This window comes from Mus caroli, chromosome 12, assembly GCF_900094665.2.
Source record: "Mus caroli chromosome 12, CAROLI_EIJ_v1.1, whole genome shotgun sequence".
NCBI lineage: Eukaryota > Metazoa > Chordata > Mammalia > Rodentia > Muridae > Mus > Mus caroli.
In genome coordinates this window covers 46,854,169-46,869,865 of record NC_034581.1, presented here as the reverse complement: position 1 = coordinate 46,869,865, position 15,697 = coordinate 46,854,169, and the positions used below count along the sequence as shown (strand labels likewise).

General features: G+C 39.9%; 1 protein-coding gene across 2 annotated transcripts in view; it reads right to left on the bottom strand.

The window, feature by feature from the left end:
• Scfd1 (sec1 family domain containing 1) overlaps nt 1–15,697 on the bottom strand; it is a 66,989-nt gene that overhangs the window by 9,339 nt on the left and 41,953 nt on the right. For both annotated transcript variants that reach the window (XM_021178899.1, XM_021178900.2), the window contains exons 16-20: nt 14,274–14,344; nt 12,456–12,535; nt 8,888–8,950; nt 7,066–7,141; nt 1,443–1,496 (exon numbers count right to left, since the gene is read on the bottom strand). In XM_021178899.1, coding sequence (XP_021034558.1) covers nt 1,443–1,496; nt 7,066–7,141; nt 8,888–8,950; nt 12,456–12,535; nt 14,274–14,344 — 344 coding nt within the window. The remainder of the gene's footprint in view (nt 1–1,442; nt 1,497–7,065; nt 7,142–8,887; nt 8,951–12,455; nt 12,536–14,273; nt 14,345–15,697) is intronic.

Below are 15,697 nucleotides of genomic sequence, written 5' to 3'. Positions count from 1 at the left end.
TCTGTTGCATGAAGCAGCCATGTCTCCTGGTCACCTTCTTTCCCTTGTTAAATGACCTGCAATGGTTTTCACTCTATAGTTCTGGGAGTCTGTGAAGAGCATACAGTCCCTACTCTAATTAACACAGTATAATAGTCAAAGAGTTATGTAACCCCAGCAAGTTAACTGACCTCACCCTGTTCCACTCTCCTTATCTATAAAAGGAGAGTAACAGTAGTACTTTGCTTGGATGGTTTAACTGAGGATTAAATTATTTATGAGGTAACAATTTGCTGAGTGTTTCCTGGCACATAAGTACACAATTAATGTACCTGCTGTTATAGTTATTGGTTGATAAGAAAACATCAAGACAAAGACAGACAGAAATCAGTAACAAAGCACCCTGCGTGTCCTTAACCTGCTGTATATGTCCTCTATATTTTCACATTCATGTATGCCCACCTTTATCATGCTCAGGCCACCTTTCAGATTATACTGCCCAGAATGAGATATTTTCTAAGACAACTAGTCATATATGCACAGGGTTTCTTAGTATAGCCCTGGCTATCCTGGAACTCACTCTGTAGACCAGGCTGGCCTTGAGCTCAGAAATCCGCCTGCCTCTGCCTCCCAAGTGCTGGGACTAAAGATGTGTGCCACCACTGTCTGGCTTTATACATATTCTTCAATTCGAGAATCTTTTAAAGTTTATTATACCATATAATTTTCCAGTAACTTTCATAACAGCAGTTGGACATTTTCTGGTGTTTTAGTTTCCACATGTGTGAATTTAAAAATTGTTTTTGCTAATTTCCATAAGCCATGTTTTAACAATTACTGAAGGAGTCACACTGGTTTAAATATTATTTTCATTTTTTTCAGGTCTGAAATCCTCAGCTCCACCGCCACGTCTACAGGCTTCAGATGGACCTAACGTAAGAGTTTCGATGGGTGGACACATGATATAACCAGCTCCTTGGCTGCCAGTGATGAACCATGGTGACAGCTTTCTAAGTCACTGCTGGGAGCAGCCAATGGATAGACAGCTTGACCAACTATTTGCCAACAACTTTGTTATTTACTTGCTTGGCTCAAGGGGATTTAGTGCCATCTGAAATAGTCACAAGTTTTACTATGTACTTTTCTCCTAATTTAATTTCCTTAAATTGGTCTGTTTCTCTCACATTATTGATGGTCAACTTTTTTTTTTTTATAGAAATGTGTTCTTCAGGATGTATTGACATTAAACATGTAAGATTTAGTATAAATTTAATTCAGATGACTACTAATCAGAATGCTTGAATCACAATTCTGTGCTGCTGTCTACAAGATGCCACTGAGAACATGGACTCTGCTACTCTCACACATTGTGTTCAACAACACTGAGTCAGCCTGGATTTATCACCTTTTGTATCCATTGGTCTGGTACAACCGAGAATTTATATAATGTAAATGCTACTTACAGGGTTTGACTTCATCTCCATGAGATTGTCTAAAATTCGAGTAACAGGTAGATTCTGTGGAAGACATTAGTGTTGTTAAATACTAGAATAACAACTTGCTCACTCTATATATGTGAATACGTTTCAATCAAACAAATGCTAAGTTTATGTGCACAGTTAGCACGTCAGAGGTAAATAACCTTAGCACCCAGCCAAAGCATTTCCAGAGCAAGGAAACGCTACAGAGATGAGACTTTCTGTTCCCTTCTTGCTTTCCACCCAGGCCCCACTCACCTTCTGAATCTGAGTGCACAGCTAGAGCTGTGCAGTACAGAAAGAGTATGGAGAAATATATGTCATAAACCAGGAAAGAACAAAGCGTTTTACTCTGAGAATAAGTAGAAATGTAGGCATTTAAACTGTTTATGATGAATCTTTGTGTACTGTAAGAGACGTTCAGGACGGGTATAATTAAATCTTGTTCTGTATTTGATAGCCATACTACAAATGACGACACGTTTGCCAACAAGTATGTGATAACCAGAGGAAACTGTCTTCCTAGCAAAATTGTTCAAGGTCTCGCAATTCTTATATTTTCCATGGTCTCTATAACCTGATAAAAAGAATCAACTACCTCTGCTTCATCCTTCAGTCAATATTTACAGATCATTTTAAGACTAAGGGAAGCCTCCATCTGTACAGAATGAGGAAGGAAACACATCTTTGAAGATAGAAGGCATGGTGCTTATAAAAACAATGGATATGTGTCACCAACTGACACTCCACTAAGGTGTCCTTTGTGTAAATGAAAGCTTGGGTTAATAATTTAAAAAAGAAGTGAGGAGTCTTGGCTTATGCCTGTAATCCCAGCACTCTGTAGGCTAAGGCAGGAGGACTACCATGAGTTAGTGGCCAGCCTGGGCTACAGTGTGAGTCTCATCTAAATAACCAAAGGGGGGAAATCAATTACACACTAAATCTCTTCATAGAAGGTAAGTAAACTCTGTTGTAGTTTCCTCTCTGTTGCTGCGATAAATACTCTGACCAAAACCACCAGGGGAAGAGAGTTTCTTTGGCTTACACTTCCAGGTCATAGCTCATCTAGAGAAGGCAGAACCCATGGAGGAATGCTGCTTGCTGGCTTGCTCACAGGTTCACCCTCAGCTATCGCATAGGCCACAGATGGACAGTTCTCCCCACAGTGGGTCTGGCCCTCCCACATGAATAAAGAAACAAGATAATTAATTTCTCACCAATATGGCCACAGATCAATCTTTCAACTGATACTCCCTAAGGCTCTCGGTTGTGTTAAATAACAGCTGAACTAAGCCAGGACAAACTTTTATGAATGAAGAATTTGAATGGCTGGGTGTGGTGGTGCACACCTTTAACCCAGCACCCGAGGGGGCAGAGGTAGGCAGATCTCTGTGAGTTTCAGGCCAGCCTGGTTTCCATGGTGATTTCCAAGGCAACCAGGGAGACTTGATCACAGAAAAGGAAAATTTGGACTGCAGCCATGTGGACCACAGCAAGTAGAATGCATCAGTCTCCCTGCAGAGAACTACCGTCACAGTTTATAAACCTCACCGAGGGAAGGACAAACAAAATTAGATGAAAACAGTCTAAGCACAATTCTCTCTATACTTAGACACAGGTTTTTAGAAATAAAATGGAAAACACCGTATATTTTGCTTTGTTCTCGAGGCAGGATTTCACTATGTAGCCCTAGCTGGCCTGGTACTTGCTATGGATGGAAGGTTTTTTGGGTGGCCTGAAAATAGAAATCCACTTGTCTCTGGCTCCTAGTGCTAGGATTAAAGGCCTAGGAGGCCTAGACTAGGCATGCTTGGCAGAAAACATTTACATAGATTTAAGATGCAGAGTCCCATAGACAATAAATCATAAATTATGATTCATCATTTAAAAAATCTGTTTCTAAACGGAGAGAAATTTACCAGAAGCAAAAATAAAAACTATATACTAGGAAGGATTTCCTAAGACTGGTTTTATGATGCTGATGGAGGGAGCAGGATTGGAAGCAGGTTCTGCTGTCCCAATCAGTGTGTTGGAGAGTAAAGATGGAAACTCACAGAGGCTAAGGGATAAATAATGTTTCCCAAGTTGTAAGGTAATAGGCTAGAAGCAAATCTACAGACTAATTCCAATGCTCATATTATAGATGAGGAAGCCATAAAATCTTAAGGGACTTTCCTTTTCAATCACAGTGTAATAATGCCTCCAATAAAAATCAACCGAGTAGGATTATATGGGCCCACATCTATCCCTCCACACCTAATTTCACCAGAGAGCTGCAAACTGACGCAAATCTTACAGCCCTCACTATAGTCCTAAAGTGTTCAAACAAGCCCCTTAAGTCATTACTAGACAGACCACAGATATTTCAGTAGATCTCCCAAATGTAACTGGGCCTTAGAAGGAAACCCATCGACAAATTATCTCCACTCCTGCTCATTTTACTAATGTATGCTTGACATTTAGACTGTTAATATACAGTATAGTGCTACGATGTCTATTTATACTGTGAAATGGTTATTATATAATATTCAGAGTTCAAATTTTCTGTTGCACATTATTTTTAGTTTTCTTACAAATAATAATCCTAAATAGAGATCATACATGGCAATCAAGTTTGTCTTCCAGGATGTTTTAATTGGTTGTATTTTATTTATTAATAATTCTTTTTTTAAAAGACAAATTGCTCTGGTAGATGAGTCAAAGACAGTGGGGATTTCTAAATTATGCAACTTCATGCTTTTATCATAATTATATTTTTGTATAATTATGCTTACACAAATTGATTCAAGTCTGTAAATATCACTCAACTGGCTATGTGAAGGTTGATACTTAAGATGCAGAAAACTCATGCTGCCCATAAAACAAAACACAAAGGCTCTTATAAGTAACCTAGAAAACGGAACACTGCTAATTCTATCCGTTTTTAATTTACTGACTAATTTAATTCTTGTCCAATTAGTTAATCTTAATAGTGCCAATGAAAAGCCTCAAGCAAGAAAAGGTGCTTAGTGACCCAAGTTCCATTCCTGGAATCCAGATAAAGGTGGAAAGAGAGAGCCATCTCCACATATGTCCCCTAATATAAATTTAAAAAATTAAAAAGCCAAAACAACCCTTTATAGATGTAAGCAGTATAAATTACAGTATCCTAAGTTTGTATCTGCTCAGTCTTTTTGATGATTCTTCCCGAATTTCCATAGAACTCCATAGTGCAAGTGCCTCTAGATATTGGGTATCAGGATAGTACAATGTCACAATGGCTTCTATGAGTTTAACATGCATTTCTAGACTAGAGAGACTTTACACTGGAGAGCAATTTGGCAATATTTATTAGAATAACTACAAATGTCCATACCCTTTGACTCTTAAGTAAATTCTTAATGCTAAGAATTTACAGTGTGGGTTGGAGTAATCAGAGATGAATACTCATCTGGAAAAACTGAATTTAAAGCTGTATCCACACAACTTCCTTGTTAATACTATGGTTCTGACAGTGGCAGAAGAGTTATATAAATAGGAGAATTCAATTTTCACCACAGAGAAATTTGATTCTCCTCCCCTGCCCCCTATTTATTTCTGAGATGGCATTTCTCTGTATAGCCCTGGCTGTCCTGGAACTCACCCTTTAGACCAGGCTGGCCTTGAACTCAAGATCCACCTGCCTCTGTCCCCTGAGTGCTGGGATTAAAGGTGTGTGTCACCACTGTTGGGCTCAATTTTTACTTTTAAAACTAACTGCCTGTGCCAAAACAGATTTCTTAACAGTTTGAAATGTTATGAAAAGCAAAGTAATTTAAGGTCATAAATGATAATTTTGTATTTCATGAACTCCAAAACAAATTTTTGTGTTGCCATAATAAAATACTTAATAGCAAACCAATTTAGACAATCTTGCATATTACTTTGAGGTGCCGCAGGGCAGTACTGTGAACTAGGTACGGTGCTGCCAGCAAGCACTAAAGCATTTCCTGTACTGAGGCTCACGAGTACTCTCAAATACTCAGGAGATCATGCCACTACCTTAAAAAGAAAACTTGGAAGGCTTTTACTCAACAAAGCAGATGAAGATTTCTCACTATTCCTTATTAACAGCACATGGTGTTCATTTGTTATTTATTCCTAAATAAAAAATTTGAAGGTTCTTTGAAACCAGAAACTCACTTTATGCAAAGTGCCACGGGATTTGTTATATATATACATATATATATACACACATATAATGATTATATAAACTACCATAAGAAAACACGAGAAAGATGTAAAAAGTATGGAGGAGGTTCAGAGAAAGAGAACATCCTGAAACAGGGATCTGTACATCTGACAGTAAGATCCAGCTAAGCATCTTTTAATTTGGCCTTTAAAAGCTCTCCTAAGGATAGAGCCCTCAAGGAGATGGTAACCCCACAGGAGGACCAACACTGTCAACTAACCTGGACCCCCGGAGTTCCCAGACACTGAGCCACCAACCAAGGTATACACAGGCTGGTTTGAAGCCCCAGGCACATATGCAGCAGAGGGCTGCTTTGTCTGGCCTCAGTGGAAGAGGATTCATCTCCTCCTGTAGAGACTTGATGGACAAGGGTGGAGGGATATGGGAGGGGTGGCCTCCCTCTCAGAGGTGAAGCAGAGGGTAGATGGGGGAGGAACTCTATGAGGGGAACCAGAAGGAGAGACAACATTTGGGATATTAAAAAACAACAAAAAAACCTCTTCTAGCCGGGCGTGGTGGTGCACGCCTTTAATCCCAGCACTCCGGAGGCAGAGGCAGGCAGATTTCTGAGTTCGAGGTCGGCCTGGTCTAAGCAGTCTCTGCACTGACATGAAACACTTTATCTAGGTATTTACATGAACCGCTGTATCTCCGTACTGATGAGAAACACTGTATCTTATCTTAGTACTGATATAAAACTCTGTACCTTACATATGCCAGAGATGTTCCAGTTATTAAAACAAACAAACAGCCAGGAGTGGTGGTGCATGCCTTTAATCCCAGCACAGGGGAGGCAGAGGCAGGCAGATTTCTGAGTTTGAGGCCAGCCTGGTCTACAAAGTGAGTTCCAGGAAAGCCAGAGCTACACAGAGAAACCCTGTCTCGAAAAAACAAAAAACAAAAAACAAAACAAACAAACAACAGGCTGGGCAGAGGTGGTGTACGCCTGTAATCCCAGCACTTGGGAGGCAGAGGCAGGTGGATTTCTGAGTTCGAGGACAGCCTGGTCTACAGAGTGAGTTCCAGGACTGCACAGAGAAACCCTGTCTCAGAAAACCAAAACCAAAACCAAAACCAAAACCAAAACCAAAACCAAAACCAAAACCAAACCAAAACAATAAGATAAAAGAAAAGTTGGAAGTCATCAAAACACAGTACAAAAGACAGTACAGTTTAAATAAGCAAATCTTTTTAAAAAAAAGTATATAGTCATAGAGTTCTAAACTACACATAAAAAAGAAGTCTTATTTCCCTACTATGCCAATAAGGATCCTTTGGTTCTAATTTTCTCCTCATACGTCTTACTTGAATAAATCCAGAAGTTTCTCTGCCTGGGTAGCGAACCTATCAACATCTACATTTCAAGTCTGCAAAACGTTTTCTGACAAGTGTACTCACCTGCTGCTTCAATACCAGGTTCTTCACACCTTCCATCACAAACTGGGATCCTGTATTCATGACTCGGGACAGGAGACTGGTATGGGAAAGACAAATGAAGATGGCATTAAGTACAGACTGCTGTACAGTCTGCGCTGACACACAGTTTGCCCAATTACACACCACAGGTTGCTCCCTCTGCCACCACCTTGTTTCCCACAGACAAAAGGGCTGTGAACATTTCTACTTCCATGGATATCATTGCTGCAGTGATATTTAATAAGTGATAAAAAGTTAATAAACATTTATTTAATAATTTAATAAAAGTGATAAAATAATCACTATAAACTATAAAGAGATGCCCTCAATATAATTGCTTAGCCTTGCATATAGTTTCTCTTTGATTGTTTTAATGCAAAAATAATCAGATGTAAGACAGTAATTCAGACTTTGCTTCTGGAGTTCAATCACACATAGTACTATATTGCCTATCAATATTAAAAATATATCAAGTTGCTGTGCTCTCTGCATCACTAGAGTTGGATTCAATTCTGTTACGTGTACCATCTCCACTCTATACACAGAAAACCTACATGTAAGCACAATAAGCAGTGAGCATTGCCTTACTTGTGAACTTTAAACAAACACAGAGAATGCCAATAACTATTTGCCATACTAGGTTTACAGTTCTACTTCAAAGTCTTATATCATGGATCAAAGGACATTTGGTAAGACAAGAATAATTCTATACCACATAAGAAAGCTAGGGGCAGTTTTCAATTTAGCCAAGATTTTCTTAAAGCACATTTATTAATAGCCTCAAGTATAAAATACATAAGGAACGTTAGGCTCTACATATTCTATATGATTTGCAGACACGACACTGGGATATGTACCTATTAAACTCTGGAATTATTTTCCTTTCCCTTATCCTGTCCTTTCTCCTGTGTAACTAAGAGAAACAGGATGGAAAGCCTATGAACAGAGATAAGAGAAGTAACCTTGGATGGGATACATGGCCCTGAAACTATTCTTCATGCCAGGTAAGTCTGTTACTGGGGCAGCAGGGTTTAGGGCAACCCGTATCATGCTCTCCAGAGGGGAGGCCCGCTGGATTGCTGAAACTAGATAAATTTCTTTTTCTCTGGGCTTCATACTTTTATTTTAGCTTAAAAAAAAAAAAAAAACTAGGAATTTGAAATGTGTGTGATATAGAAAAGAGTAGCCAGAATTGCCTTGTCATCAATAGTATAGCAGTCTGTAGAAGAACAGTGGTTCTCAGCCTTCCTAATGCTGAAATCCTTTAATACAGTTCCTCATATTGTGGTGACCCCAACCATAAAATTACTTTCGTTACTGCTTTGTAACTTTAATTTTCCTACTATTATGCACATATGTCATAAACATAAATATCTGGTATGTAGGATATCTGATCTGCAACCCTTGTGGAAGGGTCAGTCAACTCCCAAAGGAGTTGTGATGCACAGGTTGAGTGCACTGTTCCCGAGCGAGGTCTCATCCGCAGCCCTGAGGACTGTATTTGTTACGCTTAGGCTGAGTGGCTAGCTTTAACAATATAGTTTTAACTATATATTCCTAAAAGTGAAGACAATGTTTTAAAAAGAGAGGATCATATGAAACCGATGGCTCATACGCTCGTATCTTTGGGAAAGCTGCCCCCTTACATTTTCAAAGGAGAATCTCAGCTACTCCAGGAAGCCAGGAAAACGCTGACATTCTGTATCATAATGGACTTTCAGGACGGTATTAGATACTGGGTTTTTAAGGCATGAATGCTTAAAGCTTGAGTACAAAGATCCATCCAACATTACTAAATCCTTACCCCATTGGTTTAGTGGTAGTGTTTCCGTAGCTGGCAGGAGTTGAGGCCATCTTGGCAAAAGCCCTATGAAATAAGGAGATATGTATTCACATGTGGACAGTTATCGTTCAGTATGCTGGCATTAAAGGAGTTGACGTCTAAGATGCCCTGGCTTTTTAGAAAAAATAAAAATGTTTTAAACTAATTACATTATATTTAACATCAAAACCTGAGATTCCCTAATGCACAGCAACACAGGGCTGGAGGTAACTCAGTGCCAGAACACTGGAGCAGGTCAAGGCCCAGGGTTCCAACAGCAACACTGCAGAAACAAGCAGAAACCAGAAGTGCAGCCCCGATGGGAGGGGTTCTCCTCTTTCTATCCAGTCACTAACAATAGAACTCAGGCAGAGACGTGCACACATAGGAGAATGAGCATGTACCAACTAAGCTTGGCTTAGAGCTGGGTACAGCACATACTCCCCTGCTCCCTGACAGACCTTTGCTCAAGCTGTGCTTTGGGGACTTCAAACTCACTGCCCTTTTTCACACCAGAGGAAATGCCACACTTCCTCTCAGGACTCAGCTCAGACATACGTCCTTTATCATTAATCTTTTCAGTCACTACCCAGTGATGTTTTCCCTTCAGTTATATTACAAACCATGCAATTTTATATGTAATTGCACAGTCATGTATTTTATGAATTTTATGAGAGTTTAGAATCTCTTTAAATTGTAATTATTAAAAATTGGGGAAAAAAGATATCACTTCAGTGTGTTTTAAAAAAGACCTTCCTCTACATGTTTTTGCAGTCCTTTACACGTTCTGGAATACAGAATGTTCCCAGAGGCTCCCAGTACTCTGAGGTAGTCAACTGCCAGGATGCTGATGTCTGCTCTTCCCACTGCAGATGTGTGCATAAAATGCAACACAGATGACTAAAATGAGAGTCAGCATCCTTTTTGCCCTGGTCCATCACACACTAGTAGCACACGACAGACATTATGGCAACCGTATTTTTTCATGACTTTTAGCTACTTCATATGTTTTTTACAAGAGGAGGGATGGGCAGAAGTGAAAAAAATAGTAATCACTAACAATGGAGTAGTTGAAATATTAAAAATATTCAGCTTCTGTCCTGACAAGAATCAAGTAGCAAGAGAGAAATCCCCAAGTAAACCCAAAATTTTCAGTTTTATTCAAAAATGAGGTTATAAACAAAGCATTATTTACCTCCGGGGACTGGAACTAATGCCTTCACTAGAACTGGCTTTTGTACTGGAAACTACACAAACAGTTAACGGGAATGAATAGAAGTAGCTCTTTATGGCTGAGTTGTGACGAAGCTTCCTCGGCTTCCTGATGAGACATTGCTCTAACAGTGGGACTAGAGGACAAAACACTGCATCACTGATTCAGGGGAAATGTGTAATTATGTAGCCCAGGTTAGCCACGTACTTAAGATCTACCTCAGTCTCCTAAGTCCTGGGACTAGAGACTGTACCATGATTACTAGAACAAGTAAAATTTTCCTTTTCTTTAAAAAATGATTTATTCCTGTTTTGTATATGCATGCATGCTATGATGACCATATGGAGGTCAAAGGGCAACTGTGTGAAGTCAGTTCTCTCTCCTACCTTTAAGTGGATTGTGGGAACTGAATTCACGTCACCAACATTACAGTGACTTCACCTGCTAAGCCATCTTACTGGCCCAAATTGTTTCTCTGTGTAGCCCTGGCTGTCCTGGAACTCACTCTGTAGCCTTGAACTCACAGATTCACCTGTCTCTGCCTTCCAAGTGCTAGGATTAAAGGCGTGTGCTATCAACACCCGGTGAATTTTACCTTCTTTTTTATCTTTCTCAATTTCTTAAAATTGTTAAACTAATATCTTATAATTGGAAAGTAAAACAAATGTTACAAATTAGAGATTAACTATATTTTAAGTGCAAAGAACATGGTCAAACAGAAGAGAAATTTCAAATGTCATCAGAAGCATAGATAATAAAAGGCACCCACATCACCCTCTAGAGAAAGCCACGGTTAAGAACCTGGGTGTTTCTTTCGTAATGGAGACTGGAATGCAGACTTAGTCTTATTGTCTGAAACTGATGAAGAGCAGTTCACAGGCAATGCTTGCTTTAGAGGTCTGAAAGGAAAAGCAGCCAAAGGAGAAGGCCTGCACATGAAGTGACACTCAGGCACACGCTTTTCAGCTACACAACCAAATGTATGCATGTCACATGCAGGCGGATCATACTGTAATCTGTCATTCTATTTCTGGCTCACTGTCGAAGTTTACCCTACTGAGCAAATCTAGTCACTGGCTAAGCTCTTATCACTCAGTGTTACTGTCTCTGAATCATCCAGCAGAGTTCAACATTATTCTTTCATTTGTTTGTTAACTGTTTCTTCAACACATGTAAATCCAATGGCAATGCAGGTCCTGTTCATCATGCTCCCAATTAGGAAATATAGATAGTATTGTCAGGCATTCATGAGGGTTGGTTCCAGAATCCTCAAAAGTATGACAATCTCTGAATGTTCAAGTTCCTTATATAAAATGTATAGTATGTCCATACAACCTCTGCATGCCATCTCCTATAATTGAAACCATCTCTAAATTATATGGAATATAAAATAAAGGCTATGTAAATAACTATTATACTGTATTGTTTAGGAAATAACATTAAGGAGAAAACAAACAAACGTATATACCAAGTTTAGCAGCTGTTTTTTCCAGAGTATTTTCAGCCCATGAATGCTGAGCTGATAGGTATGGGGAGCTCAGAGTATTTATCAAATAAATCATCTAAGTGTTGTAAACAACCCTTCCCTTCTTAACACAGTAACACAAATGTTGCCAATGCCTTAAGTCCCCTATCTTATTTAATCATCCAGCTGGACTCTATCTTACAAAAATACCACAATTTTAGCAAGGATGGACAGATGGACGTGGTGTTGCTATGTAGCCCACGCTGTACTGACTTGTGATGGCGTCTCCTAGCTCAGCCTTGCAAGTGCTGGGATTATAGGAGTGTGCCACTGCACGGGGCTAAAGCACCTCCATTTCCCTGCCCAGTTCACTGCTGGGCACTCAGGCTGGTTTTCACTGCTATACTTTTATGGCTCCAGTAACTTCTTTGGATAAATCCTTAGAAGGAGTAGAAGGTCAAGACCTTTTATGGCATTCTGGAAAATTATTGAAATTTACATTCCTTCTAATAGACTATAAATGCACCAATTAATTTGCCATTTCCTTGGAACAAAGGTCTTAAAATTTGGTATTGTTCTTGCTGCTAGTTGATAGTTTTGACACATTGATCCAGAAGACTTCAGTCTCCAACTTTCTAATGCATCAGAAAAGAAAATACCAAGTTTTTCCCAGGATAAAAGATGTTTCTATTTTATGTAGCTTTAAGTTGTGAATAAGGTGGGCTAGACAAGGAACTGCTCTGCACTTGGACATAAAAATTTTCCACGACATTACTCAGCCTTCTTACCAGCCTTCCTATTTTCTTAGGAACCAAATCTGAATTACGACCTTACCTTAAACCACAGGAGAGTGAAAAGAAACTAAAACTTACTTCCACTGCTTAATATACTGTAAAGGGCTAAGGTTGCAGCCTGCATCTGTTAAAGCCTTTTTATACTGCTCCAAATCAACCTGCAATAAGAAAAGAATTCTATGGTAAAAAAATACTTTCACAGAAGACTGCTGTTATTTGATTAATCAAGATTTTAATCCAAAGCCTGAATTTAAATGCCAGCGCCATGTCAGTCCCTAAGTGGCTATGCATCTGGGGCAGAAAGCACAGTTGATGAGAAGACAGCCATGGGAGTGCAAAGCATGGAACTGGCCTCCCTCAGGAAGTGCATCCCTTTTCTTCTCTTCTGCTTTGCTTCGGGACAAGGCGCACGCCTTCAATCCCAACACTTGGGAGGCAGAGGCAGGTGGATTTCTGAGTTCCAGGCCAGCCTGGTCTACAGAGTGAGTTCCAGGATAGCCAGGGCCACACAGAGAAAAAACCCTGTCTTGAAAAACCAAAAAAAAAAAAAAAAAAAAAAGGAGGAGTGACCCAGGTTGGGAGGGCTTGAGGTGGCTCAGGCTTCTCTCCTCAGTTACACCGGAGGGCTCCAATTCCCTTGCTGAGAAACAGCTGTCTTCCCATTTTAAAACTGTCTTCTCTTTCTTGACTATTCACTTTATTCCCTGATGAGTAAGCTGAACTGAATTTGTGTCAGTTAAGAGCCTAGCACCATAGTGACTCTGATATAAGAGGAAGAAATCCTCTGTGTGTGTTCTTGTGACAGTGTGTGGAGTCCCCTGATCACTCCTCACCCTTTGAAACAGTGTCTCATTGGAGGCCATGGAGTCAGCCTGCAGCTGGTCAGCAGGCCCTGGGATCCTCGTGCTGGGATCACTGGTAAACGGCTGGCTTTTTTTTTTTTTTTTTTTAACACATGGATGCTAGGGACCACACAAGCAAGCACTGTATGAACCAGTTATCTTCCTAGGCCTGCCAAGGGAAAAGCTTTTAAGCTCACCATCAACTTTCAGGATGATTAAGACGATACTGGTCATCATGATTTAATGATCCTAATGATCACCAACGTTTATAAAAAGTCTTTACTAAAAATAAGGTAGTTAAATTAAGGCAATACTAAGGTTTAAAAGAATATGTCCCTAGAATATTAGATAGGACACGGGAGACTAAGCCACAGGCAGACCTTCACTGATAAAAAGCTTTTCTAGGAAAGAAGAACCGCGCTTTTTTCCTGCATAAAGAATAAGAAAAGTTAAGTCATGAACGTAGTCCACAGCAGAGTAAAAGAGCCCCAAGTGAACAGTGATTTAACACACTAATAATTTTTGACTAATGGAAGCTTTACAACTTGTCAAACAATAATAACAAAAACTGGTGTTAACAACTATCTCTCAATAGCACCTTGGAGGCTTTTCTGCTTGCTGCTTATTATCTAAAGCGATGCTTGGTTAATTTAAGGAAGTCCATGGCTTCCAACCCACCTTCCTTATAAACAGCACACAGGGTATATTCTGGAAGAGTCTTTGGTTTTAAAACAATCTTAAAATGATAAGACCAATCTTCTGAAATGTGCAGCAAACTGGGTTAATTTAGTTTAGGACAGCAGTTTTCAGAAGTAAGAATTTTGACCCTTGAGGTCAGTTTATACTTCCCCACTGTGACTGTGGTCAGGTTCCCAAGTGCTGACACAAATACTGGTATAAACTGCAGCTAACAGAATCTGCCATAACCGTTCCAGTTGTTTTGTTCTTTGACTAAATGAGCATCCCATATCTAGTGATCTTTTACTTCCTGTTTTGCAAGTCTAGCTGGCAACTGGAGATAAGCTCCCCACCCCTCAGGTGTCAGCTCCCATACCTCGGACGGGGCTTGCTGTGCGCTTATGTAATAGATGAGAAACAGCCTCATTTTGTCTTCCGGAGTCCCTGCTGCAAAGGAAGGGGAAGGGAAAAAAAGACGTATAATTGTGATTACTGAGCATTATAATTAACAATTAGAAGAACCTTAATTCAAGGCATGTATAAATGTGACAGGACTCCATGTGGTTCTTGCTCATGTGAGCTGAAGGAGGAATAAAACCACAGCGGCATTCACAGGGGACATGAGAGGTGGGTTAGGAGTGACTACAGAAACACCTCACTTGTCTCCCAACTGTGAAGATTGTCCTCAGGCATGAACCAAAAAGGGAAGGATGGGCACATGCAGGTGTGCAGCTCTAAACAGCACATCTTCGATGGCAAGGAATGAACACAGGACTGTCCAAGGCAGAGGTATCATCCCTAGGTGTCAGGTTATAAGATCTGCTAGCTAAATGACAGCAGGAGCTGAGACAAAAGTCTCATTTCCTGTACCCAGCTGCCCCATCTGAGGAGTTTTTACTACAAGGTTGGTGAAAACCATACTTTTATACTAAAACATGAAATGAAGTATATTTACCTCAAACTTTAAGACAAAACTAAAGTTTCAAAGAAATTCCCCATTACCATGGGAGTTTTCCAAGTGATTACTAATATATCTTAAGGCCCAGGTTTTCCAGAGCAGCTCAATCATCCCTCTTCCTCCACAGGGTGCACGCTGACAGAAAAGTGATGAAGAAGTGGCCTTAGTAACCTGCCAAAGCTCACTGGAAAGTGTGTCCTAGGATGTAAAGACTTACAACTATCACGTTCTATTTCATCAGAATAAAAACTAAGAGCTGGTCATACTGAAGTATGCCTGTACTCTCAGCACGAAGAAGACCAGAGAAAGGAGGATTCCAAGTTCAAGACCAGCCTGGGCTAAACATAAGTTCCAGCCCTGATGGACAATATAATGAGGTTCTATCTCAAAAATCGACTACGACTAATCAACAAAACAAAACACCCCAAAAAGAAAGCATAACATTACAAGCAGCTAATAGTAAAACCAGATTTTAAAAAAAAGTGACAGCTGATGACACTTGGAGCTTCACGGGACTCAGACTCCAGATACCCCTCAGTTTATCCTTATTTCCCAAATATGAAACCTCAGCGGCAGTTTTGTCAAGTTCTTGGGTTTACATCCTTTTGGTACGTCTTTCCTGTTAATGTTACATGAGATTTACCTAATGAGGTATTTACTTCAGTTCTTACTGTGACGTTTCTATTTCTGTCTTTATAGTGAACAAGTATTTGTAGTGAAGTACTAGTGTTCAAATATGAAGTGTCTCAAGCAGGCTCATGTACTAGGACTCTTGGCCACCAGCAGAGAGGCTTGGGAAGTGATTGGCTCCTAAGAGTTCTGACCCAACAGACTGACAAAAT